We start from the raw sequence: 26794 nt of genomic DNA, 5'->3' as shown, positions 1-26794 counted from the left end.
TGTTTTAAAAGTGGACACTTAGTGCAATTTTCACAGTTCCTAGGGGAGGTAAGTATTTGTTAGGTTAACCAGGTAAGTAAGACACTTACAGGGCTTAGTTCTTGGTCCAAGGTAGCCCACCGTTGGGGGTTCAGAGCAACCCCAAAGTCACCACACCAGCAGCTCAGGGCCGGTCAGGTGCAGAGTTCAAAGTGGTGCCCAAAACGCATAGGCTAGAATGGAGAGAAGGGGGTGCCCCGGTTCCGGTCTGCTTGCAGGTAAGTACCCGCGTCTTCGGAGGGCAGACCAGGGGGGTTTTGTAGGGCACCGGGGGGGACACAAGCCCACACAGAAATTTCACCCTCAGCAGCGCGGGGGCGGCCGGGTGCAGTGTAGAAACCAGCGTCGGGTTTTCAATGTTAGTCTATGAGAGATCTCGGGATCTCTTCAGCGCTGCAGGCAGGCAAGGGGGGGATTCCTCGGGGAAACCTCCACTTGGGCAAGGGAGAGGGACTCCTGGGGGTTACTTCTCCAGTGAAAGTCCGGTCCTTCAGGTCCTGGGGGCTGCGGGTGCAGGGTCTCTCCCAGGCGTCGGGACTTTAGGTTCAAAGAGTCGCGGTCAGGGGAAGCCTCGGGATTCCCTCTGCAGGCGGCGCTGTGGGGGCTCAGGGGGGACAGGTTTTGGTACTCACAGTATCAGAGTAGTCCTGGGGTCCCTCCTGAGGTGTTGGATCGCCACCAGCCGAGTCGGGGTCGCCGGGTGCAGTGTTGCAAGTCTCACGCTTCTTGCGGGGAGCTTGCAGGGTTCTTTAAAGTTGCTGGAAACAAAGTTGCAGCTTTTCTTGGAGCAGGTCCGCTGTCCTCGGGAGTTTCTTGTCTTTTCGAAGCAGGGGCAGTCCTCAGAGGATGTCGAGGTCGCTGGTCCCTTTGGAAGGCGTCGCTGGAGCAGGGTCTTTGGAAGGCAGGAGACAGGCCGGTGAGTTTCTGGAGCCAAGGCAGTTGTCGTCTTCTGGTCTTCCGCTGCAGGGGTTTTCAGCTGGGCAGTCCTTCTTCTTGTAGTTGCAGGAATCTGATTTTCTAGGGTTCAGGGTAGCCCTTAAATACTAAATTTAAGGGCGTGTTTAGGTCTGGGGGGTTAGTAGCCAATGGCTACTAGCCCTGAGGGTGGGTACACCCTCTTTGTGCCTCCTCCCAAGGGGAGGGGGTCACAATCCTAACCCTATTGGGGGAATCCTCCATCTGCAAGATGGAGGATTTCTAAAAGTTAGAGTCACTTCAGCTCAGGACACCTTAGGGGCTGTCCTGACTGGCCAGTGACGACTCCTTGTTTTTCTCATTATTTTCTCCGGCCTTGCCGCCAAAAGTGGGGCCTGGCCGGAGGGGGCGGGCAACTCCACTAGCTGGAGTGTCCTGCTGGGTTGGCACAAAGGAGGTGAGCCTTTGAGGCTCACCGCCAGGTGTGACAATTCCTGCCTGGGGGAGGTGTTAGCATCTCCACCCAGTGCAGGCTTTGTTACTGGCCTCAGAGTGACAAAGGCACTCTCCCCATGGGGCCAGCAACATGCCTCGGTTTGTGGCAGGCTGCTAAAACTAGTCAGCCTACACAGATAGTCGGTTAAGTTTCAGGGGGCACCTCTAAGGTGCCCTCTGTGGTGTATTTTACAATAAAATGTACACTGGCATCAGTGTGCATTTATTGTGCTGAGAAGTTTGATACCAAACTTCCCAGTTTTCAGTGTAGCCATTATGGTGCTGTGGAGTTCGTGTTTGACAGACTCCCAGACCATATACTCTTATGGCTACCCTGCACTTACAATGTCTAAGGTTTTGTTTAGACACTGTAGGGGTACCATGCTCATGCACTGGTACCCTCACCTATGGTATAGTGCACCCTGCCTTAGGGCTGTAAGGCCTGCTAGAGGGGTGTCTTACCTATACTGCATAGGCAGTGAGAGGCTGGCATGGCACCCTGAGGGGAGTGCCATGTCGACTTACTCGTTTTGTCCTCACTAGCACACACAAGCTGGCAAGCAGGGTGTCTGTGCTGAGTGAGAGGTCTCCAGGGTGGCATAAGACATGCTGCAGCCCTTAGAGACCTTCCTTGGCATCAGGGCCCTTGGTACTAGAAGTACCAGTTACAAGGGACTTATCTGGATGCCAGGGTCTGCCAATTGTGGATACAAAAGTACAGGTTAGGGAAAGAACACTGGTGCTGGGGCCTGGTTAGCAGGCCTCAGCACACTTTCAATTGTAAACATAGCATCAGCAAAGGCAAAAAGTCAGGGGGCAACCATGCCAAGGAGGCATTTCCTTACAAGGGCACAGTGACAGGGAGGTAACACCCTCTCCCTTGCAAATAGGTATTACAAGGCTTGGGAGGGGTAGCCCCCCCAAGCCACTGATTTGCTTTGAAGGGCACATTTGGTGCCCTCCTTGCATAAACCGGTATGCACCAGTCTAGGGACCACTGGTCCCTGCTCTGGCGTGAAACTGGACAAAGGAAAGGGGAGTGACCACTCCCCTGTCCATCATCACCCCAGGGGTGGTGCCCAGAGCTCCTCCAGGTGGCCACTTGATTCTGCCATCTTGAAACTAAGATGTGCAGTGGCCCTTGGGAGCATCTGAGTTGCCAGGTCAGGCAGGTGATGTCACAGACCCCTCCTGATTGGTGGTCACCTTGCTAGGTGACCAAATCCCCTTTATGGGCTTTTTTGGGACTCCCTTGAGGGTGGGTCCCCAGATTCGACTTGCAAGATACCACCAGGACTCCTCTGCATTATTTACTTCATCTTCTGGCCACTGGAATCGCAACCGGACTCTTGAGGAACCAATAATCTGCAACTCCAATGACTACTCAGCTTTGCAACATTGTTTCTCCGGCTCCTTCCAGCAACTGCAACTTTTCCCTGGCTGTTCATCGTCTGAGGTCAACGAGACTTCAACCTGCACGAAGAAGCAAGAAGGAATCTCCCATGGAGTGAAGGAGTCACTACTCTGCATCTGCAGGCACCAACTGCAATGGTGACTGGCTGTGTGGATCTGCTCTCCTCTGAAACCACGTGGATCCTGCATCACTGGTGGTGGTGATCTGGAGCGGTCCCCTTGGTCCTCTCTGCTAGCTGTCCAACTTTGGAGACAGTAAGCCGTTGCCTCTCCTTGCACAACAGTACCCCTGTGCACCGCGACACTTGTAGCTACCAAGATTTGTTTGCTCCTGCTCCAAGGGATCTTAAGGCTCCGCGTAGCCCCGGCCCCCAACACTTTTTCCTGCAAAGCACAGTTTCCTTTCTGCTGCTTCAGTAACGTGGGACTCCTCTTCAGGTTTGCTGACTGGGCCTCACTAAGACTTGCTTGCATGCTGCCAGTGGGTTGCCTGTGGGGCCTGCAAATGCTTCTGTTGGCTCTCCCGACTGCTGAGGGTCACCTCGGACTGCCCTCCTTGGGTAGAGTCCCCTACACCTTGCTGGTTCTCTTCAGCCTTGCAACTCTTTTTTTTGCTACTCTTGTATTTGCAAAGGATTGCTGGTGCTTCTCCTGCACCACTGACAACCCGCGCCCCGACAACTATAGTGGGACACCACTTGCAACGCTCCAAGTACTCCTCTTCAGCTAATGGGCTCCACAGCTGGTCTTCTACCCTCGTTGACCTGGTTCTGCATCCACAGAAGGGTGGGTAGTGGAGCCTGCACAAACTGGAAGCTCCATCGTGGACTGCTCGCTCTTCTTTTGCAGGTCCTCTTCTACCAGAATCCACCTTCGGTTTCTTCTTGTCTGATCCTGTTCTTGTACAATCCTCTCTCCAAGTCCTCCTGCTAGCCCTTGGGAAGACCAGGTACTCTCCTGGTCGCCGGGGGTCACTTGGGTACTCACCTCCTTGGGTTCCTAGTTCCTCCAGCTCCCCTCTAACAACCCCACATCTTTGGGTGAGGGACTGCATCTCGCATTCTACTCTTAGTATATGGATTGGCTCTCCCTTAGGGTCCATTCTATTTTTATTAAGTATTGACAATGCTTGTTGTTTGTATGCTATTTACTGATTGCTATTGTATATATAATTAATGAGTACTTATCTTCAGGTGAAGGGGGAGGACTGCCTATAAGTATTCTAGTGTTGTGTTACTATAATAAAGTACCTTTATTTTTGTAACACTGTGTGGTAAGTTGCTGTGTGACTATAATGGTAGTGCATAAGCTTTGCATGTTTCCTAGGTAAGTCTTGGCTGCTCATCAACAGCTACCTCTAGAAAGTCCTAGCATCCTAGACACTGCATAGACTTCAATAATAGGGGATACCTGGACCTGGTATAAGGTGATAACACCATAGGTGTTCACCACCACCACCAGGCCAGCTTGCTACACTGTATGTCAGAGATAACAAGGCAGGCTTAAATCATGGTTTCACAAAAGACGCTTGCAGTTTAAGGACAGTGGGAACAGGTATAAGAAGCATGGCTTGGGTATTGTCTGGCTTTAATTGCTACTTATCTCACATTTACCACAATGAAACAGGCACATTATAGCGACAGCATGAGGTCAGTGATCAACACAAAATTCTCTCATCTGTAACAAATCGAACACCTGAATCGACACCTTGTTAGTTGACTAGCACATCCGGGTTAACGGACATGTACTAACACCACACTACTAAATTTTGTCTTGTATCTATGGATACAGAGTGTATATCTTTATTTTTAGATTTGTTTCAAGAGTTACAAAAAGCTGCCCATGACAAAGGATATAGTATATTCAAAATACGTTGGGTACCATATAAGCTACAAGGAATAGCAAGGTCTACTGATGCGATTAAAGCTACTCAACAATCAATGGACAAATGAAACGTAACTGAAGTGACCTACAAACTATTACTTTCTAGTCGGTCTTAAATTACGGAAGTGTGTGTGTGAGGCAGTGCCTGGACAGAGATAAGAAGCTACCTATTCACATGTAGTCATGTTTGGGAACGGATAAGTGCAGCCTCAAGAGCACGTTAATTAGATAATTCTATTGGGCTAGCAGATTACAAACATAACATCTACGAAGCTTGTCATTTCCATTATTATTTGCAGTCACAAATTACACCACAATACTAAGCCTGAAGCAAAATAAAAAACAGCTTGATACTGCGTATCAATTGGTCTTCTAGACACAGCATTATTTTAAGCTCCTCAGGCATGTATTAAAAAAGATCTTCAATATCTTCCCACTGTTGATGTTTCTATCAATTCAGCAGATAGGAGAATTTGTAAAGTGCCTCTGCATACTTGTGCCACCCTCGATTTCCTTTTGACTTTAGCTAACTGTTGGCTTCCCAAATCTGACAAAAGGCCTGAGGACTAATTGTGTGATGAAACATGGTGATGAAATGACACAGTAATGTTTGAAATCTAGAAATAAATATTTTCATACTTTCAAAATAACTTCCATTTTGACTGACAATGCTGTGATGCATATGGCAGCCCCCATAAAAGTTAAAAAAAACACTAGTTTCTATAGTTTCCTTGATAGCCTCGGTATTGAATCATGGAATGTGGCAGCCATCTTTAAACTTTAGAAAAACATATTCTCTATACTTTCAAGATGGTTGGCCAAAGCTATTGGCTCAGCCAATGCCAGCATATTTTGAAAGCACCCGGCATTCGTAAAGCCAATAGCAAAGGCCTGTATGACAGACTGGGGGAGAGAGAATACTGTGGCAAGGAGACAAGAGTCACTGAAAAGTGATGAGTGATCACATCCAGGGCATCACAAAAATGGCCTAGTGCACAGCAGTGTAGTGGTGGTGGTTCAGCGTGGACGGGAGGAAAGAGATGCAGTTGGGAGGTTTGAGGAATGAGGGAAACCACTTGAGTGCACTGTCATAGCTAACAAAGTAGGGAGTAGGAGTGGCATTCCCATGGAGTGCTAAGTAAGAGACAATAAAACAAATTTAGTTTCATGACTATAATCAGTGGAACAAAGCACCTTAGCCATTCAAAAGCAAGAGCAAAGATATTGCTCCAAGGGCTGGACAAACAAGAGTAGGGAGGAAAGCCTTCCAATAGAGAGGAGGGAACTGAGACAAGAAAGCCCACTCTGTGTTGTACTGTAAGGAAAGCGGTCTGTGACAGATGCCTATACCTGCTGTAGCAAGACTTCACACGGGGCAAAGGGTGGAGAAAGCCACTAACGAAATAATGTAGTTTAAATACAGGTTTCCCACTCTAGATAGTTTAGGGTACAAAAAAAGCCCCAAAGAATGCCAGTCTTTCAGTGTTCAAACACACGGCCAGCAAAAAGTCAACAACTCACCGGGATTGATAACTTCATCATCTTCATTGAATGTGACCCTCGAGTTCCGTCGTTTTCGCTTGGGCCTCTGAATGTCCAGGTTGCCTTCTTCTATTGTGAGTGTGGATATTCGCTTGTTGTGGGCTGTATTAAACTCCGTCAGGTTCTAAAATTGACAGAATTACTCACAATGGTTACTACCACAGCTCAGGTCTAGACGTTCTGCTTCCGTCACCAACTTAATGAAAAGCTTACAATATATAGAGATCAAGAACGCACATCTCCAGAATAAAGTACATTTACATAGGTAAACGTTTAAACACAAATGTAGCTCAATCTACACCCATCAACCTGCACCCTATCATCCACAAGGACAAGGAAAGCTTCACTTGTATCAATCTGTTTGCCGTTTCTTGCATTGTGGATCGCATTCTGTGCACTATATGGCCACCTATTTTCAGTTCAGTCTATAACAAACTTCTTTTTAGTCAAAGTTTTTAATTCAGTTTAAAAGTGGATTGAATGGGGTAATTACCCTCGATCCACCCCCAGGTGGGTTGGGGGGGGGGGGGGTAACAGCTGTGAGGAATGGGGGCAGGCGGGTGTGGTTGAGAAAGCCCACTAAATGCCAGGGAATTTACACGGGGGTTTGGTGGCTATGGGCATGGTTATGCCCCTCACCCAAACTAAAGGGAGTAACAGTCCTTCACCCCACTTACATATGGGCCTGCACAGCTGGGCTAACTCCTGATATCGTCCTACTTACAATGGGGAGCAGCTGCACTTTTTGGACTTGGATACACTGCCAACTGGAAAAACCTACCAGACCCAGACATCTGAAAAGTAAACATCTGGAGAAGTCCAGGGTGGTGAGCTTCACAAGCACCCCACACCATTTTCTTACCCACACTGCCCTGCGAACTTCCAACTTTGCCTGAAATAACACATTTTCCCTACACTCCTGTGATGGAAAATTCCATTATCTGCAGGAGTCCACAAAATTCCGACCACCTGCATTGCTCCAACTGTGCCGATAAAAAAACAAAAAACAAATCTGCCCATTTATGTGGGTACCTAAAGCACAGTCAGCCTAAAAAAGTTTGAGGAAAAAAAAAAACCTGCCCTTTTAGACCGGCTTTGGTTCCCCCTCAATTTCAACACGTTTTTGGCCATTCTCGGCCACAGGTACTTTGACTCACCTACGCAAGTGAGGTATAATTTATAAATCGGGAGACCAAGGGGAACGCTGGGTGGTGGGAAATTTGTGATCCCACACAGAAATGTGAGGAAAGTGTGATATTTTTAAGTTAAATTTGAGGTTTGCAAGGGATTCTGGGTGGCAGAACCAGATGAGAGCCACACAAGTCACCCCACCCTGAATTCCCCTGGGTGTCTAGTTTTAAAAAAATGTACAGGTTTGCTAGGTTTCCCGAGGTGCCGGATGAGCTATAGCCCAAAATCCACAGCTAGACTATGCAAAAAAACACATCTGCTTTCAGTGGAAAATGTGATGTGCCCATGGTGTATTTTGGGGTGTTAACTGTCGCAGGCACTAGGTCTACCCACACAAATGAGGTACCATTTTTATTGGGAACCTTGGGGGAATGCTGGGTGGAAGGAAGCTTGTGGCTCCCTTCAGGTTCCAGAACTTTGCATCACCAAAATGTGAGGAAAATGTGTTTTAAGACAACTTTTGAGCTGTGCAAAGGATTGTGGGTGGAGAAATGTGGTAAGAGCCACTCCTCACCCCATCCTGGATTCCCCTAGGTGTCTAGTTTAAAAAAATAAAAATAAAAAAATAAATGTACAGGCTTGCTAGGTTTCCCCAAGTGCCAACTGAGCTAGAGCCCAAAACCCCCAAGCTAGGCACAATGGAAAAAAACATGTGGAAAAATTGAAAAATGTGATGTGTCCATGTTGCGTTTTGGGGCGTTTCCTGACTTAGGCACCAGGCCTAACCACACAAGTGAGGTACCATTTTTTATCGGGAGACTTGAGTGAACAGAAGAAAGCAGAACAAGCATAATTAGCAATTGTCTTTCTCTGCATTTGCACCTTCCAATTGTGAGACAGTGTGTAAGAACATGCTAGCATGAGTACCTCCAAATTCAGAGTTGTACAAATAACCACTGCTTCTAAACTCCATATCTTTTGCCCATTTCAGAAATCCGTAGGTTTACTTGATACCCACTTTTCACTCTTTATGTTTTACCAAATTAATTGCTGCATACCCAGTCCACAATAAAAACCGATTGCAAGGTGCAGCTCATTTATTGGCTTCTCAGTACCCTGGGTTCTTAGTGTATCTACAAGCCCTATATATCCCCGTGACCAGAAGGGTCAATTTCAATATTTTTTTTTTATTTCAACTGTTACTTTCTATAGGAAAACCTAGAAGGATCTACATTATTTACCCCTTGCTGACTTCAGATTTTTTTTTACTTTTCAGACATTTTTAGCTTTCCAGTACCCCCCATTGGTTTCATATCCTTTTCTGTCACTAACTGGAACGAGGTTGAAAGAACAAAAATAGGAAAAATGGCATATGTCCCAGTAAAATACCAAAATTGTGTTGAATCAGAAAACCAAATTGCCTGTTCATGAGAGTTGGGAAAATTGTGATTTTAGCACTGCAAAGCCTTTGTTGATGCCATTTGCAGGGAAAAAAACAGATCCATTCTTCTGCAGCACTACTTTACCCCCCATGGTTCCTCACAAAACCCAAAGTTTAGCTATATTTGGCTAATTTCCCAGTCCCCACCAGGGGAATCCACAAAACTTGGGTACCTTTATAATCCCCAGGATGTTGTAAAAAAATAGGACGCAAATTTGTCATGAATAGCAGGGCTCGAATAGGATGGAGGTGTCTGTCCTTTTTGGGCACCAGAAAGTAGTGGGAATAGCAACCACGACCTACTTCCGATACTGCCAAACTCTTGATGACTCCTCAGCCAAAAGAGCCAGCACTCCCTGTAGGCGCAAGGAGAAATAGTTCTCTGTCAGCCGGTCGTGAGAAGTTGGCATGGGTAGAGGGGTATTTACCCGATAACTTGTACTGCGATGGCAACGGTCGGGGCTGAACCAAAAGCAGTCTTGAGAACTTCTGCACAAACTGGAACCTTAATGCGGGGTCACCAGACGAGGGGAGGCGAGGAGCATTAATGAGCGTTTCCACAGAGCCTTGGGTTTCATAGTGTGTCAGTCCTCGCAAGTCTTGGAGTCAAGGTCGTTCTCCAAGCACCATAGACAAACCAAGTGTGGGTCCATCACAGAAATCTGCCTTTGGCAGACATCCTTAGCACACCGGAATCCAAGTTTCAATAACAACATTGACATATCTTCAAGAAGTCAGTAAAACAATTGACTGGGGTTACCGTTCTCCGGACTATGTTGACTGGGGTGGAAAGAAAAGAACTGATCTCAGCGCACTGGGGTAGCACCTATACAGGGACCAAGCACACCACTTCCAGCACAGATGACGCAGAGCTGAACACCACCTACAGGTTCACTGCTCAAGACTTTTCAGACCCAGTCTGACATCTGGGCATAATTCTAAGGTAAGGAATCTGCAGCTACGCGTCTGTCAGATGTAGGTGGACTGCAGTTTGGTGTTTATGCAGCAACATCTAGAGTTGGACATACATCTGTGTCCTTTTTTGGGGTATGAGAAACTACGCAGAGCAGACCTTTGTAGTGTTTTTAATGCAGGGGCACCATCTATATTACGGCCTTGCTGAGAAGGGAGCTTTCTGCCTCAAAAAACAAAAGGAACATGGTCCTTGTTGTTCTTGCAAGCTCATTGAAGGATGTTGAGTGGTGAATGTGTACTCCAGTAAGTTCCCTCTGAATTATGGATAGCAACCGTTCTTGGGGGTAATAGTCCTCTGTATCTGAGGGACATAAGTCTTCCAACAGTTGAGTGGGCAAGAAAGGAATCGCTGCTTGCAGGTGGGGGTGTGTGCCTAATAGATAGGAAGCCATCTTTGTTGAGCAGAGTCTGGGAGCTCATTAGTTAGATGCTCACTTTACGAACCTTTTCTCAGCTATGTTTGCTTTCCTAGTTTGGGAGCAAGCCCCTTGGTAGCACCTTGACCGTGCTTTCTCATCTGGGCTTTGTGGCCAACCACAGAGAGCGACAACAAATGGCCTCAGATGTAAAACTGAAGTTCTCAGTGGTTGTATTAAGTCCTATAATCAGAGTAAGTCAACCAAGGACATCTTTATAGGGCAGTGTGTCAAAGGGAGCACTGAAGTCAAAGTCAAAATTGTAATTGTTCCATGCATCATCGTTGCCACGCCTCTAAACTATGCCCTATCATTACCATCAGTCATTGTATAATGGCCTAAATGGTGAAGGAGGTGCTGGATGCTGTAAAGCAGGAGCCTGTGGCAGTTTGACTTTCTGCCCTCTTCGACTAGTGTACCGAGGTAGCTCTAGAGAAATGGCTTCCTCCAAGATTTTTTTTTTTTTTTTTTAATAATTTCTTCTTGCTGAATTCCCGGCCCCATCCCTGAGGATGTGTATGGGTCAAGGAAAGCTGGTGAACAATATATTTTTGTGAACTATGAGCAGGGCTGGTGTGGTCTTTTTGTAGTTCAGCAAAAAGGTGGCATGTGTATGGATTCAAATCGACATGTTTTTTTACATGAATCATTGTTATCAGTTGTGTTGCCGTAAAAAAACTGATTATGCATCTTTCGAAAGCCTTTTGGGGTCAACTCATTTCTTCAGTGACTTTGTGGCTAACCCTCTTTTCAGGGTCTAGGTTTTCTCAGCTCCAAAAACCTGTGGCAGATGGTGCATCTTTGATAGATATATATATATCCATCCCAAGCCTCCTCAGTGCAAAGTGAAGCCTCCTGCCGGAGTGAGTGTGTCCATCAGTCTTAGGATGTGGCGTGTGGCTAAGCTACGCCTCCACTCAAGACAACACTTTTTTTGTGGGATGAGGTGGAGTCTCAGAGCACCTCAGCATTGGAGAGAGAAAGACTTTCAATGGAGAACTTCTCTTTGCATGACATTTCTTCAGCTTATTCTTCCTCCCGTGGTACCAAAACTTATAAAGACTATAAAATGTTCTTGCTAGAATCTCTATTAGGCTCCTCATATGCCCCTGAAGCAAAGTTAGATGGATTTCTTAGACTCCTTGGTGGTGTATTGAGCCCGCCTACAAAGACATGCATGGCGTATCAAGGGCTATATTCAAAAACAGTTTTTGCAGAAATAACTTTTCGAAGATATCTTTAACAACAATATTTTCCCCATAACAACTTGGACTGCATTTAAAGCTGAAGTCTATGGCACAAATCTAAAAAACATACATATATATATATATATATATATATATATATATATATATATATATATATATATACACATATACATATGTATACATATACACACACACACCTATATATATATATATATATATATATATATATATATATATATATATATATATATACATATATATCTATTTCAACTGCTCCTGCTGTTCTTCCAACGCTGGCCTTACGGAGCTGGTGCACCATTATGGGCGCAGGACCCATATTTAAATATCTCAATTTGAATTGTAGAAAAACGGCACTCCCAACAATTGCTGGATAATGACAAGATTTATTTACAAAGCCATTCTACAAGGCTTATCAAGCCTGGATGCGTTTCGACCATAACGGTCTTTGTCAACAGCCAAAGTCATTATAATGATCTCCCCTCCCCTCAACCTTTATAACCTAGTGCATTAGCATAAAAGAAATACTATGAAAATTTAATGAAACCAATTTGCACTTCTAAACACACATAACTAACAATGTTACTTCCCCACGTGGTTAATCAATAATACGCCTACAGTGTTAAATTATCATTGTGTACAAACACATGGGCCACTTAACGATCCTTATCAGCATTAACCGGTTCTGTGCCTTGGACGACATGATCTCGTCCAAGGCTACAGTTCCCCTGTGCCTTGGACGAGATCATCTCGTCCTAGGCACAGGGGAACTTGGGGGCGCGCTAGCGCGCCCCCCATGCACCCCCCTCCCCCCCCAGGCGGGGATGGAAGGGGAAGACCTTCCCCTTCCACCCCCGCCCCCCTCCACAGCAATCCGATAACGTCAGCGCGCGCACAGTGCGCTGACGTCATCTAGTGTTGCCGGCGGGCTGGAAGCCATTTGCTTCCAGCGCATCTTCGGAGTAGGACCTCTAAGGTGAGTCCTCTCCATTTTTGGGGGGCGGGGGGGTTGAGAAAACAGACACAGTGGGAAAGGAAAGGGTTTTTCCTTTCCCCCTGTGTCTGTTTTCTCAAGATTCCTGCTCCACGATCGCGGGCAGGGCCCGCGATCGTGGAGCAGGAATCTCCACTAGCCACCAGGGATTTTCTTTTTGGCTAAATTTGGGGGCGAATTTTTATTTGCATTTCGCCCCCAGGGGGGGGGGGGCGAAAACCACTAGACACCAGGGATATCTTTTTTTGTGTGTGTTTTTGGGGGCGACCCCTTGGGCAATTTTTATTTGTATTTCGCCCCCCCCCCCCCCCCCCCCCCGGGGCAGATCCACAGTTTTTTCGAAAACCACTAGACACCAGGGATTTTGTTTTTATTGTTTATTTTGGGGGCAACTCCTTGGGCAAGGGTCGCTCCCCTGGGGATTTTTTTTTTTTCTGTTTCACGCCCCCCCCCCCCCCCCCCCGATGGCAGACCAGCCATTTTTTGGACGATCTGGCCCGGGGGGGTGGGGTGGCAGCACACTAGGTGCCAGGGATTGTTTGGTGTGTGTTTGGGGGCACCCCTTGGGCAACGGTCGCCCCCCTAAGGTGGGGAAAATTTGTATTGCCCATCTCTGCCCGTAATTTTGTAGGGCCATCTGCCCCCAAGGAGGGCAGAGACCACCAATACGGCAGGGATTTTTTTGTTTTGTGTTGTGCTGGGGGTGCCCCCTTTGGGAAGGGTCGCCCCCTGAAAGGGGGCACAGAGGTGTTGCCCATTTCTGCCCCCCTTGGGGTCAGATTGGCCAATTTTGTTTACGCCCATCTACCCCCGAGGGGGGCAGGATCCACTTAGGTACCAGGGACAACTTCTAAGTTCTTGGTGGTGGGGTGTTTGTCAACTGGCAAAGTATTTGTATTTGTGATTATAACAATTTATTTCTTCTTTTTCTTCTAGTTCAACGCTTTTGCTTCCTTTGCTGTGGATCTTTGCGGTTTTGGCAGTAGTTGTCCTGTGGTTTGCATAGTTGCATGTTTTAGGTAAGTGAATGCAATTTACTCCAAAGGAGTATTGTTGACATGTTTGTAGGTGGTGTACTAAATGCAGTATTGTGTGTTTGACATTGTCCTTAGATTTGAGCACAGTGGTGTTTGTGTTGTCATATGTCTAAATTGCTTTTTTCTTTTTTCTTTTTAGTGGGATATCATTGGTGATTGCTGTCTGTGCAGAGTAGTTGCTTGGTGAGTAGCTATTTCAGGCAACTGTGTGGTATAGTTTTTTGTAGTACATAACTCTTTGTGATAAAGCTACACTTTGTTTATTACTTATTTTAGTGCTAGTTGTTGTTGGCAATCCATTTGTTGTTAGGATCATGGCTAGCCGCAAAGTGACCGCTCAGCAGGTTGTTCGCATGCTCTTTGAGTCGTCTTCAGACCATGATTACGACACTGACTCTGCATCTGAGGCAGAGGAGGAAGCAGGAGATTCTGGAAGTGAGTTTTCTGTCCGAGAGTATTCTTCTGATGAGGAAGCTACTCTCAGTGCAGATGAAGGGCCTGTGTTAGAGGAGGACATTGATGTGCCAAGAGTGCAGCAGCCTGGGGCTGCAGGGTTTCCCATTGGAAGACCTGACACCTGGATTGCCCCAAACATGGAGCAGCCACAGTTACCTGCATTTACTGGTCTCCCAGGGTGTAGAGTTAATACGGAAAACTTTCTGCCTGTCCATTTCTTTCACTTGTTTATGGACGATGTATTTTTGGAAGAGATCGTGGAGCAGACAAATGTGTACGCAGAGCAATATTTGCGGGACAACGCTGCCAGACTTAAGCCTCAGTCTAGAGCTACTCATTGGGTTCCCACATATCTGGAAGAGATGAAAAGGTTTTTAGGTTTGTCTTTTTTGATGGGGTTGATCAGGAAGCCGTCACTGGCTTCTTATTGGTCTACTAGTCCCTTGATGGCAACTGCTATATTTCCTGCAACTATGACACGTAATCGGTATTTGCTTCTTCTTCGTATGCTGCATTTTGTAGACAATGCTTTAACCTTGCCACGAGATCACCCTGATTGTGACCGCCTTTTTAAGATTAGGCCTGTCCTTGATCATTTTGTGGATCGGTTTTCAGAGGTCTATGTCCCAGGCAAAGAGATAAGTGTGGACGAGTCTTTGGTCCTTTTCAAGGGGCGTTTAGTTTTTAAGCAGTACATTCCTAGTAAGAGGGCACGGTATGGGATTAAATTGTATCTGCTGTCAGAAAGCAGTACAGGATATGTGTATAATTTCCGGGTCTACACTGGTAGGGATTCCAGTATTGACCCTCCTGGTTGTCCGGCCACTTTTGGAGTTAGCGAAAAAATTGTGTGGGAACTTGCTAGACGGCTGTTTAACAAAGGTCACCATTTGTACGTAGATAATTTCTACACTGGAGTGCAGTTGTTCAAGGAGTTGTTTAGGGTGGACACTGTTGCTTGTGGCACAATCCGTTCTAACCGGAAAGGTTATCCAAGGGAGCTTGTCTGTAAAAAACTTGAGAGGGGACAGTGCAGTGCCTTGCGGAATAATGAGCTGCTAGCTCTGAAATTTTCAGACAGGAGGGATGTGTACATGCTATCGACCATCCATGATGAGAGTACTTCCCCTGTGGCTGTTTGGGGTCAGGTTGCGGAAGTGCGCAAACCTGCGTGCATTTTGGACTACAATAGGCACATGGGTGGTGTTGATAGAGTAGATCAGAGGTTAGAACCTTACACTGCTCTTCGTAAGTCATATGTGTGGTATAAAAAGTTGGCCATACATTTATTTCATTTGGCAACTTTTAATGCCTTTATTGTATACAAGGATTGTTCACCCGAGTCAAGGATGACATTTGTTAAATTTCAGGAGTCGGTGATAGAAAGCCTTATTGTGGTGGAACCGGCAAGAGTTCCTAGAGTAGAAGTGGTGGAGGATGTGGCTAGAATGAAAGATCAGCACTTTCCAGATCACATTCCTCCCACTCCCAAAAAAGACATGCCCACAAAGAAATGTAGAGTATGTGCCCGGAGATCAATCCGGAGGGAGAGCCGGATGTACTGCCCCGAATGCCCTTCAAAGCCTGGGCTGTGTGTGCCCAGCTGTTTTAGAAGATACCACACAAGGAAAAACTTTTGGGAAATACCGTGAGCGTAAGCTGTCTGTTTTACATTTTCATGTTTCATGGTTGGCATCTGTTGTGTATTTAGTTAGAGCTTTTGTGTTTGTAGTTTTGTGCTTATTTTATAATTAGTAGTTTCTTTGTTGTTTATAAATAAAAAAAAGTGATTGCGGTGTCCGTGGGGTGGCGCTTGGCTGGCGGTGTGCGTGGGGTGGCGCTTGGCTGGCGGTGCCAGCCAAACGGCAGTCCACACTCCCATCAGCTAGTGTGATTCTTGTATCAGGCATGTGGGCGTATGTAAGTGATGGGCCCTTGAGTGGCACGGTCTGTCGATGTGAGTGTTGTAATGTGCTGGGCCCGTGGCTGGCGGTGTGAATGGTCTTGTGCGTGTCATGTATGAAAGGTGTGTGAATGGACTGTAAAGCGGTTGGTGCCTTGTCGCGGCTTTACAGCTCACGAGCTGTGAGTCATTGGTTCACTTTTTTGCCTTTCACTTATTAGCAGTGCATTTCATTTTTGTGAAATCTCTTGTTAATAAAATTTGATCCCCTGAACCATCACTCACCCTCGTGCCAAATCCAACCAGTATGTGTTGTAAAAAATGACAAAACCTGCTCCGCTGTAATCAGGCATCGCAGCACACCTGTAACACGCTAGGTGCCTCGGGTGGGACCCCGATGATGAAGCATGCCACCAACTTGGTTGGTGGGTGAGGGGTCTTCTTCACATAACCTAAGTGTGTTTCTTTTCACAATTTTAGTGTTTGGCACATCACGGATGTATGTGCACACATCAAAGTGATCTATATTCCAAAAATACCTGTGTTTTGGGGGGGGAGGGCCCACCTATGTTTTTGGTCCTGGGTGCGGCCTTCATGTAGGGAAACCTACAAAACCCAGAAACTTTTTAAAACTAGGCACCCCAAGGAGTCCAGGGAGGTGTGGCTTGCGTGGCTCCCCTAACATTTTCTTACCCAGACTCCTCTGTAAACCTCAAAATTTGCATAAAAAAGCATATTTTCCTGATTTTTCTTAGTAGGATCACCGCTCCAGCACAAAATTCCTACTCACCCAGTTTTCCCCTCAGTCTCCCAAGTAAAATGACACCTCACTTATGTGGGTCCCCAAAGCAGAGTCCGTCTCAAGATGTATAAAAGAATATGCCCTTATAAACTTGCTGTGCTATCCCTTCTATCCCTTCAGGTTTTGGGCCTTATTCTGTTGCAGGCACCTGGCCCACCCACACAAGTGAGGTATCTTTTTTTATCGGGAGACTTGGGGGAACGCTTGGTGGAAGGAAATTTGTGGCTCCTCTCAGATTCCAGAACTTTCTCCCACAGAAATGTGAGGAACATGATTTTTTTTGGCCACATTTTGAGGTTTGCAAAGGATTCTTGGTAACAGAACCTGGTCCGAGCCCCGCAAGTCAACCCATCTTGGATTCCCCTAGGTCTCTAGTTTTCAGAAATGCAAAGGTTTGGTAGGTTTCCCTAGGTGCCGACTGAGCTACAGGCCAAAATCCACAGGTAGGCAATGTTTTCTTTCAAAAAATGGGATGTGTCCACGTTGCGTTTTGGGGCGTTTCCTGTCGCGGGCGCTAGGCCTACCCACGCAAGTGAGGTATCATTTTTATCGGGAGACTTGGGGGAACGCTGGGTGGAAGGAAATTTGTGGCTCCTCTCAGATTCCAGAACTTTCTGCCACAGAAATGTGAGGAACATGTGTTTTTTTAGCCAAATTTTGAGGTTTGCAAAGGATTCTGGTTAACAGAACCTGGTCCGAGCCCCGCAAGTCACCCCATCTTGGATTCCCCTAGGTCTCTAGTTTTCAGAAATGCACAGGTTTGGTAGGTTTCCCTAGGTGCCGGCTGAGCTAGAGGCCAAAATCTACAGGTAGGCACTTCGCTAAAAACACCTCTGTTTTCTTCAAAAATTTTGGATGTGTCCACGTTGCGCTTTGGGGTGTTTCCTGTCGCGGGCGCTAGGCCTACCCACGCAAGTGAGGTATCATTTTTATCGGGAGACTTGGGGGAACGGTGGGTGGAAGGAAATTTGTGGCTCCTCTCAGATTCCAGAACTTTCTGCCACAGAAATGTGAGGAACATGTGTTTTTTTAGCCAAATTTTGAGGTTTGCAAAGGATTCTGGGTAACAGAACCTGGTCCGAGCCCCGCAAGTCACCCCATCTTGGATTCCCTTAGGTCTCTAGTTTTCAGAAATGCACAGGTTTGGTAGGTTTCCCTAGGTGCCGGCTGAGCTAGAGGCCAAAATCTACAGGTAGGCACTTCGCAAAAAACACCTCTGTTTTCTTCCAAAATTTTGGAAGTGTCCACGTTGCGCTTTGGGGTGTTTCCTGTCGCGGGTGCTAGGCCTACCCACGCAAGTGAGGTATCATTTTTATCGCGAGACTTGGGGGAACGCTGGGTGGAAGGAAATTTGTGGCTCCTCTCAGATTCCAGAACTTTCTGCCACAGAAATGTAGGAACATGTGTTTTTTTAGCCAAATTTTGAGGTTTGCAAAGGATTCTGGGTAACAGAACCTGGTCCGAGCCCCGCAAGTCACCCCATCTTGGATTCCCCTAGGTCTCTAGTTTTCAGAAATGCACAGGTTTGGTAGGTTTCCCTAGGTGCCGGCTGAGCTAGAGGCCAAAATTTACAGGTAGGCACTTCGCAAAAAACACCTGTTTTCTTTAAAAAAAATGGGATGTGTCCAGGTTGCGTTTTGGGGTGTTTCCTGTCGCGGGCGCTAGGCCTACCCACACAAGTGAGGTATCATTTTTATCGGGAGACTTGGGGGAACATAGATTAGCAAAACAAGTGCTATTGCCCCTTGTCTTTCTCTACATTTTTTCCTTCCAAATATAGGAGAGTGTGTAAAAAAGAAATATATTTGAGAAATTCCCTATAATTCACATGCTAGTATGGTCACCCCGGAATTCAGAGATGTGCAAATAACCACTGCTCCTCAGCACCTTATCTTGTGCCCTTTTTGGAAATGCAAAGGTTTTCTTGATAGCAATTTTTTACTCTTTATATTTCAGCAAATGAATTGCTGTATACCCGGTATAGAATGAAAACGCACTGCAGGGTGCAGCTCATTTATTGGCTCTGGGTTCCTCGGGTTCTAAATGAACCTACAAGCCCTATATATCCCCGCAACCAGAGGAGTCCAGCAGGCGTAACGGTATATTTCTTTCCATAATCTGACATTGCAGGGAAAAATTACAGAGAAAAAGTGATGGTTTTTTCACCTCAATTTCAATATTTTTCTTTTTCAGCTGTTATTTTCTGTAGGAAACCCTTGTAGGATCTACACAAATGACCCCTTTCTGAATTCAGAATTTTGTCTACTTTTCAGAAATGGTTAGGTTTCTGGGATCCAGCATTGGTTTCATGCCCATTCCTGTCACTGACTGGAAGGAGGCTGAAAGCACAAAAAATTGCAAAAATGGGGTATGCCCCAGTAAAATGACAAAATTGTGTTGAAAAATTGGGTTTTCTGATTCAAGTCTACCTGTTCCTGAAAGCTAGGAAGCTGCTGAGTTTAGCACTGCAAATCCTTTGTTGATGCCATTTTCAGGGGGAAATCCACAAGCCTTCTTCTGCAGCCACTTTTTCCAATTTTTTTGAAAAAAACAAAATTTTCACTGTATTTTGGCCAATTTCTTGGCCTCCTTCAAGGGAACCCACAAAGTCTGGGTACCTCTAGAATCCCTAGGATGTTGGAAAAAAAGGACGCAAATTTGGCTTGGTTAGCTTATGTGGACAAAAAGTTATGAGGGCCTAAGCGCGAACTGCCCCAAATAGGCAAAAAAAGGCCTGGCACAGGAGGGGGAAAAGGCCTGGCAGCGAAGGGGTTAATATCATCAAGCAATTACTCATCCATTACCCTACTAAATATAAAATTATGTATCATACTTCTACAATTCTAATCTACGGGCCCCAAAGAAAAAAACTATATATATATATAGTATTGTATATATATGTATATTTTTTTACATGACATTCATCCCTCATTATTTTCTACATCTAATTATAATATATTTCATGCAAATTTATGGTGGATATCAGCCAATGTGAACAAAAAGTTCCTCATCCTTATTAAGACCCCAAGGATGAGGACTATTGAGGCGAATGATGTATTCGGATTCTAGTTTCCCCGAGTCTTTTTTCTCTGTCCCCACCTCGCTGTGTGGGAAGTACCCTGTCTATTCCAAAAAATATATATATAAAATTTGACAAACTAAAGCATACTTTTAAAGCTAACATCTATAGATGTGTCTGTGTATATATACATATATGGAAAATGTCACTTACCCAGTGTACATCTGTTCGTGGCAAATTCACATGCTGTGCATTATCCTGCCATCTAGTGTTGGGCTCGGAGTGTTACAAGTTGTTTTTCTTCGAAGAAGTCTTCTCGAGTCACAGACAGAGGGACTCCTCCCTTTCGGCTCCATTGCGCATGGGCGTCGACTCCATCTTAGATTGTTTTCCCCGCAGAGGGTGAGGTAGGAGTTGTGAGTATACTAGATGTGCCCATGCAATGGAGAAGGTATGTATGTACATAATGTCTATCAAAAGAATATTTATTTACAAATTTACAATTTTCATTCAACTAATAACGGCTACAGGCTCCTGGGGAGGTGGGAGGGCGCATGTGAATCAGCAGCGTCCCATGCCACGAACAGATGTACACTGGGTAAGTGACGTTTTCCATTCGGTGGCATGTGTAGCTGCAGATACACATGCTGTGCATAGACTAATTAGCAGTAATCTCCCCAAAAAGCGGTGGTTTAGCCTGTAGGAGTTGAAGTTGTCTGAAATAATGTTCTTAATACAGCCTGTCCTACTGTGGCTTGTTGTGTTGCTAACCCATCTACACAGTAATGCTTGGTGAATGTATGAGGCGTAGACCAGGAGGCTGCCTTGCAAATTTCTGTAATAGGTATATTCCCAAGAAAAGCCATTGTGGCGCCTTTTTTCCTAATGAAATGTGCTCTTGGTGTAATAGGTAAATCTCTTTTTGCTTTAATATAGCAAGTTTGAATACATTTAACTATCCATCTGGGGATGCCTTGTTTGGATATAGGATTACCTGCATGAGGTTTTTGGAAGGCTACAAACAATTGCTTTGTTTTACGAAACTGTTTTGTTCTGTCAATGTAATACATTAGTGCTCTTTTTATGTCTAATATATGTAAGGCTCTTTCTGCTACTGATTCTGGTTGCGGTTCGAAGACTGGGAGTTCCACAGTTCGGTTTAGGTGGAATGGTGATATGACCTTTGGTAAGAAATTGGGATTTTTTACGGAGAACCACTTTATGTTTATGTATTTGTATAAAGGGTTCTTGAACAGTAAATGCTTGTATCTCACTTACTCTTCTAAGTCAAGTATTGCATTTCACAAGAGTGCATGGGTTCGAATGGTGGTCCCATGAGGCTTGTTAATACAATATTAAGGTTCCAAGAAGGTACTGGTGGTGTCCTTGGGGGTATGATTATTTTTAGTCCCTCCATAAATGCTTTAATGACTGGGATTCTAAAATGCGATGTTGTATGCGTAATCTGCAGATAGGCAGATATTGCAGTGAGATGTATTTTAATGGAAGAGAATGCTAGATTAGACTTCTGTAAGTGTGATAAGTAGCTTACAATATCCTTTGTGGAGGAATGTAGTGGTTGAATGTGATTAGTGTGGCAGTAGCAAACAAATCTTTTCCATTTGTTTTCGTAACAATGTCTTGTTGTAGGTTTTCTAGCTTGTTTAATGACCTCCATACACTCTTGTGTAAGGTTTAGATGTCCGAATTCTAAGACTTCAGGAGCCAGATTGCTAGATTGAGCGAAGCTGGATTAGGGTGTCTGATCTGTTTGTGTTGTGTTGTGTTAACAGATCTGGTATGTTTGGTAATTTGATGTGAGGTACTACTGATAAGTCCAACAGTGTTGTGTACCACGGTTGGCGAGCCAGTCGTCTGAATATGGGAATACGTGCATGTGCTGTCTCCTTATGTGAGCGGCTACTACTGCTAGGCATTTTGTGAATAACCTTGGGGCCGTTGTTATCCCGAACGGTAACACTTTGAATTGATAGTGTACGCCGTGTATTACAAACCTTAAGTATTTTCTGTGAGAAGGATGGATGGGTATGTGAAAATACGCATCCTTGAGATCTAATGTTGACATGTAATCCTCCTGTTTTTTAGTAAGGGAACTACGTCTTGAAGGGTTACCATGTGGAAGTGGTCTGATTTGATGAAGAGATTCAGTGTTCTGAGATCTAAGATAGGTCTTAAAGTTTTGTCCTTTTTTGGAATTAGGAAATATAGTGAGTAGACGCCTGTTTCTTTCTGATGGTTGGGTACTAGCTCTATTGCATGTTTTTGTAATAGTGCTTGTACTTCTATTTGTAATAGGTCTAAGTGTTGTTTGGACAGATTGTGTGCTCTTGGTGGCACATCTGGCGGGAAATTTGTGAATTCTATGCAATAACCATGTTGGATAATGGCTAGGACCCATGCGTCTGTGGTAATGTGTGTCCAGTTTTTATAAAATGTGGTCAGTGTTGCATCGCGTCCCAGTGTGCCCTGTCGTAGCGAGCAAGTAGGGCTTGCGAATTAGCGATCCGCCATTGATTGGTTGCCTGTGCTGCCACTCGTTTGCCCGCTGCGTCAAACTTTCTGCTCTCTTTGTCAGGCGGTGGAGCGTCTGACGATTGAGAGTTTGCTCTCTTTCTTGCTGCTCTTACAACCACCAAGTCCGGTGTAAGTTGTTGTGTTATGAACACAGGATCCGTTGGGGGTCTTGTACTTCTTCTCCACCCTAGGCGTGATAGCCCTTCCTTAAACTGGCTCCTTTAATACTTGTTTTGCATGTTTGAGCATACCCGGGAGCATTGGCAGACTCTGGTAGGATGCGTGGGTTGATGCCAAAGTCTTGAACAGGAAATCTGCCTCTATTGGCTCAGAATGCATTGCTACGTTGTGGAACGTGGCTGCCCTGGATAGTACCTGCGTATATGCAGTACTGTCCTCTGGAGGGGACGGCTTTGTTGGATAACAATCCGGACTGTTATCCGATACTGGTGCATCATTTAAATCCCATGCATCCGGATTATCCTGTGTCATCCCTGTATGTGTGGGTGACTGAATTGGAGGTGTTCCCACTGGAGACAGTTGTGCCGAGTGTGGTGGGGAAGGTTGTGGTGAAAACCTTGGTGGTGGGGATTTATCTCTAGCCACCTTCGCCTTCATTTCTGTCTCCTGAAATAGCAGTTTTCTTTTAGTCTTGATTGGAGGGAGAGTGTGCATTTTTCCAGTCTCTTTCTGGATATGCAAACTCCTTTGTGTATGGTCCGGTTCGTCCATACTTATTTCTGCTCAAAACCTATGTCTTTCCTTCATTTGGCTAGAAAGTCCTTGCTCTTCTGTGTAAGAGCTTCTTTTCGGCTCCGAAGCCGCTTTTTTCGGTACCATTGTTTCAGAAAATGTCTTTCGTTCCGTGTAAAGAAATGGCTCCCTGTTGCAGTTACCCCCCACTTTTTGCCTGATACTGATGCTGACTTGACTGAGAAGTGTGCTGGGACCCTGCTAACCAGGCCCCAGCACCAGTGTTCCTTCACCTAAAATGTACCATTGTATCCACAATTGGCACACCCTGGCCTTCAGATAAGTCCCTTGTAACTGGTACTACTAGTACCAAGGGCCCTGATGCCAAGGAAGGTCTCTAAGGGCTGCAGCATGTCTTATGCCACCCTAGAGGCCCCTCACTCAGCACAGACACACTGCTTACCAGCTTGTGTGTGCTAGTGAGAACAAAATGAGTAAGTCGACATGGCACTCCCCTCAGGGTGCCATGCCAGCCTCTCACTGCCTATGCAGTATAGGTAAGACACCCCTCTAGCAGGCCTTACAGCCCTAAGGCAGGGTGCACTATACCATAGGTGAGGGTACCAGTGCATGAGCACTGTGCCCCTACAGTGTCTAAGCAAAACCTTAGACATTGTAAGTGCAGGGTAGCCATAAGAGTATATGGTCTGGGAGTCTGTTTTACACGAACTCCACAGCACCATAATGGCTACACTGAAAACTGAGAAGTTTGGTATCAAACTTCTCAGCACAATAAATGCACACTGATGCCAGTGTACATTTTATTGTAAAATACACCACAGAGGGCACCTTAGAGGTGCCCCCTGAAACTTAACCGACTGTCTGTGTAGGCTGACTAGTTCCAGCAGCCTGCCACACCAGAGACATGTTGCTGGCCCCATAGGGAGAGTGCCTTTGTCACTCTGAGGCCAGTAACAAAGCCTGCACTGGGTGGAGATGCTAACACCTCCCCCAGGCAGGAGCTGTGACACCTGGCGGTGAGCCTCAAAGGCTCACCCCTTTGTCCCAGCCCAGCAGGGCACTCCAGCTTAGTGGAGTTGCCCGCCCCCTCCGGCCACGGCCCCCACTTTTGGCGGCAAGGCTGGAGGGAACAAAGAAAGCAACAAGGAGGAGTCACTGGCCAGTCAGGACAGCCCCTAAGGTGTCCTGAGCTGAAGTGACTCTAACTTTTAGAAATCCTCCATCTTGCAGATGGAGGATTCCCCCAATAGGGTTAGGATTGTGACCCCCTCCCCTTGGGAGGAGGCACAAAGAGGGGGTACCCACCCTCAGGGCTAGTAGCCATTGGCTACTAACCCCCCAGACCTAAACACGCCCTTAAATTTAGTATTTAAGGGCTACCCTGAACCCTAGAAAATTAGATTCCTGCAACTACAAGAAGAAGGACTGCCTAGCTGAAAACCCCTGCAGAGGAAGACCAGAAGACGACAACTGCCTTGGCTCCAGAAACTCACCGGCCTGTCTCCTGCCTTCCAAAGATCCTGCTCCAGCGACGCCTTCCAAAGGGACCAGCGACCTCGACATCCTCTGAGGACTGCCCCTGCTTCGAAAAGACAAGAAACTCCCGAGGACAGCGGACCTGCTCCAAGAAAAGCTGCAACTTTGTTTCCAGCAGCTTTAAAGAACCCTGCAAGCTCCCCGCAAGAAGCGTGAGACTTGCAACACTGCACCCGGCGACCCCGACTCGGCAGGTGGTGATCCAACACCTCAGGAGGGACCCCAGGACTACTCTAAGACTGTGAGTACAAAAACCTGTCCCCCCTGAGCCCCCACAGCGCCGCCTGCAGAGGGAATCCCGAGGCTTCCCCTGACCGTGACTCTTTGAATCCTAAGTCCCGACACCTGGGAGAGACCCTGCACCCGCAGCCCCCAGGACCTGAAGGACCGGACTTTCACTGGAGAAGTGACCCCCAGGAGTCCCTCTCCCTTGCCCAAGTGGAGGTTTCCCCGAGGAACCCCCCCCTTGCCTGCCTGCAGCGCTGAAGAGATCCCGAGATCTCTCATAGACTAACATTGCGAACCCGACGCTTGGTTCTACACTGCACCCGGCCGCCCCCGCGCCGCTGAGGGTGAAATTTCTGTGTGGGCTTGTGTCCCCCCCGGTGCCCTACAAAACCCCCCTGGTCTGCCCTCCGAAGACGCGGGTACTTGCCTGCAAGCAGACCGGAACCGGGGCACCCCCCTTCTCTCCATTCTAGCCTATGTGTTTTGGGCACCACTTTGAACTCTGCACCTGACCGGCCCTGAGCTGCTGGTGTGGTGACTTTGGGGTTGCTCTGAACCCCCAACGGTGGGCTACCTTGGACCAAGAACTAAGCCCTGTAAGTGTCTTACTTACCTGGTTAACCTAACAAATACTTACCTCCCCTAGGAACTGTGAAAATTGCACTAAGTGTCCACTTTTAAAACAGCTATTTGTGAATAACTTGAAAAGTATACATGCAATTTTGATGATTTGAAGTTCCTAAAGTACTTACCTGCAATACCTTTCGAATGAGATATTACATGTAGAATTTGAACCTGTGGTTCTTAAAATAAACTAAGAAAAGATATTTTTCTATATAAAAACCTATTGGCTGGATTTGTCTCTGAGTGTGTGTACCTCATTTATTGTCTATGTGTATGTACAACAAATGCTTAACACTACTCCTTGGATAAGCCTACTGCTCGACCACACTACCACAAAATAGAGCATTAGTATTATCTATTTTTGCCACTATCTTACCTCTAAGGGGAACCCTTGGACTCTGTGCATACTATTCCTTACTTTGAAATAGTGCATACAGAGCCAACTTCCTACATTGGTGGATCAGCGGTGGGGTACAAGACTTTGCATTTGCTGGACTACTCAGCCAATACCTGATCACACGACAAATTCCAAAATTGTCATTAGAAAATCAATTTTTGCAATTTGAAATTTTTCTAAATTCTTAAAAGTCCTGCTAGGGCCTTGTGTGTTAAGTCCCTGTTTAGCATTGTCTTTTTAGAGTTTAAAAGTTTGTTAAAAGTTTGAATTAGATTCTAGAAACAGTTTTAGATTCTTAAAAAAGTATTCCAACTCTTAGCAGAATAATGTCTGATAAAGAGATGCAGGTGGTGGAACTCGACACCACACCTTACCTCCATCTTAAGATGAGGGAGCTAAGGTCTCTCTGTAATATAAAGAAAATAACCATTGGCTCCAGACCTACCAAAATTCAGCTCCAGGAGCTGTTGGCAGAGTTTGAAAAAGCCAACCCCTCTGAGGATGACTTCACAGAGGAAGAAATTAGTGACTTGGAGGGCAATTCCCCCCTTCCAGTCCTAAATAGGGAGACCAGGGCCTCTCAAGCCCTGTCTCCAAAAATGATAGTCAGAAATGTTGCTTCCCTCACAGGAGGGTCCAGCATTTCTGAAATCACTGAGGATGCTCTCAGTGAAGATGACCCCCTGTTAGCCAGGATGGTCAAAAGATTGGCTTTGGAAAAGCAGCTCCTAGCCATAGAAAGGGAAAGAAAAGAGATGGGCCTAGGTCCCATCAATGGTGGCAGCAACTTAAATAGGGTCAGAGATTCTCCTGACATCCTAAAAATCCCCAAAGGGATTGTAACAAAATATGAAAATGGTGATGACATCACCAAATGGTTCACAGCTTTTGAGAGGGCTTGTGTAACCAGAAAAGTGAACAGATCTCACTGGGGTGCTCTCCTTTGGGAAATGTTCACTGGAAAGTGTAGGGATAGACTCCTCACACTCTCTGGAAAAGATGCAGAATCTTATGACCTCATGAAGGGTACCCTGATTGAGGGCTTTGGATTCTCCACTGAGGAGTATAGAAT

The 26794-nt window shown here is 46.0% G+C and overlaps 1 protein-coding gene across 2 annotated transcripts in view; it reads right to left on the bottom strand.

Annotated features, from left to right (window-relative positions):
• Window positions 1-26794, bottom strand: part of PPP1R8 (protein phosphatase 1 regulatory subunit 8) — a 162417-nt gene that overhangs the window by 17925 nt on the left and 117698 nt on the right. For both annotated transcript variants that reach the window (XM_069225105.1, XM_069225104.1), the window contains one exon: window positions 6268-6412. In XM_069225105.1, coding sequence (XP_069081206.1) covers window positions 6268-6412 — 145 coding nt within the window. The remainder of the gene's footprint in view (window positions 1-6267; window positions 6413-26794) is intronic.

This window comes from Pleurodeles waltl, chromosome 3_1 (assembly GCF_031143425.1).
Source record: "Pleurodeles waltl isolate 20211129_DDA chromosome 3_1, aPleWal1.hap1.20221129, whole genome shotgun sequence".
Classification (NCBI taxonomy): Eukaryota; Metazoa; Chordata; class Amphibia; order Caudata; family Salamandridae; genus Pleurodeles; species Pleurodeles waltl.
This window is presented reverse-complemented; position numbering and strand designations above follow the sequence as displayed.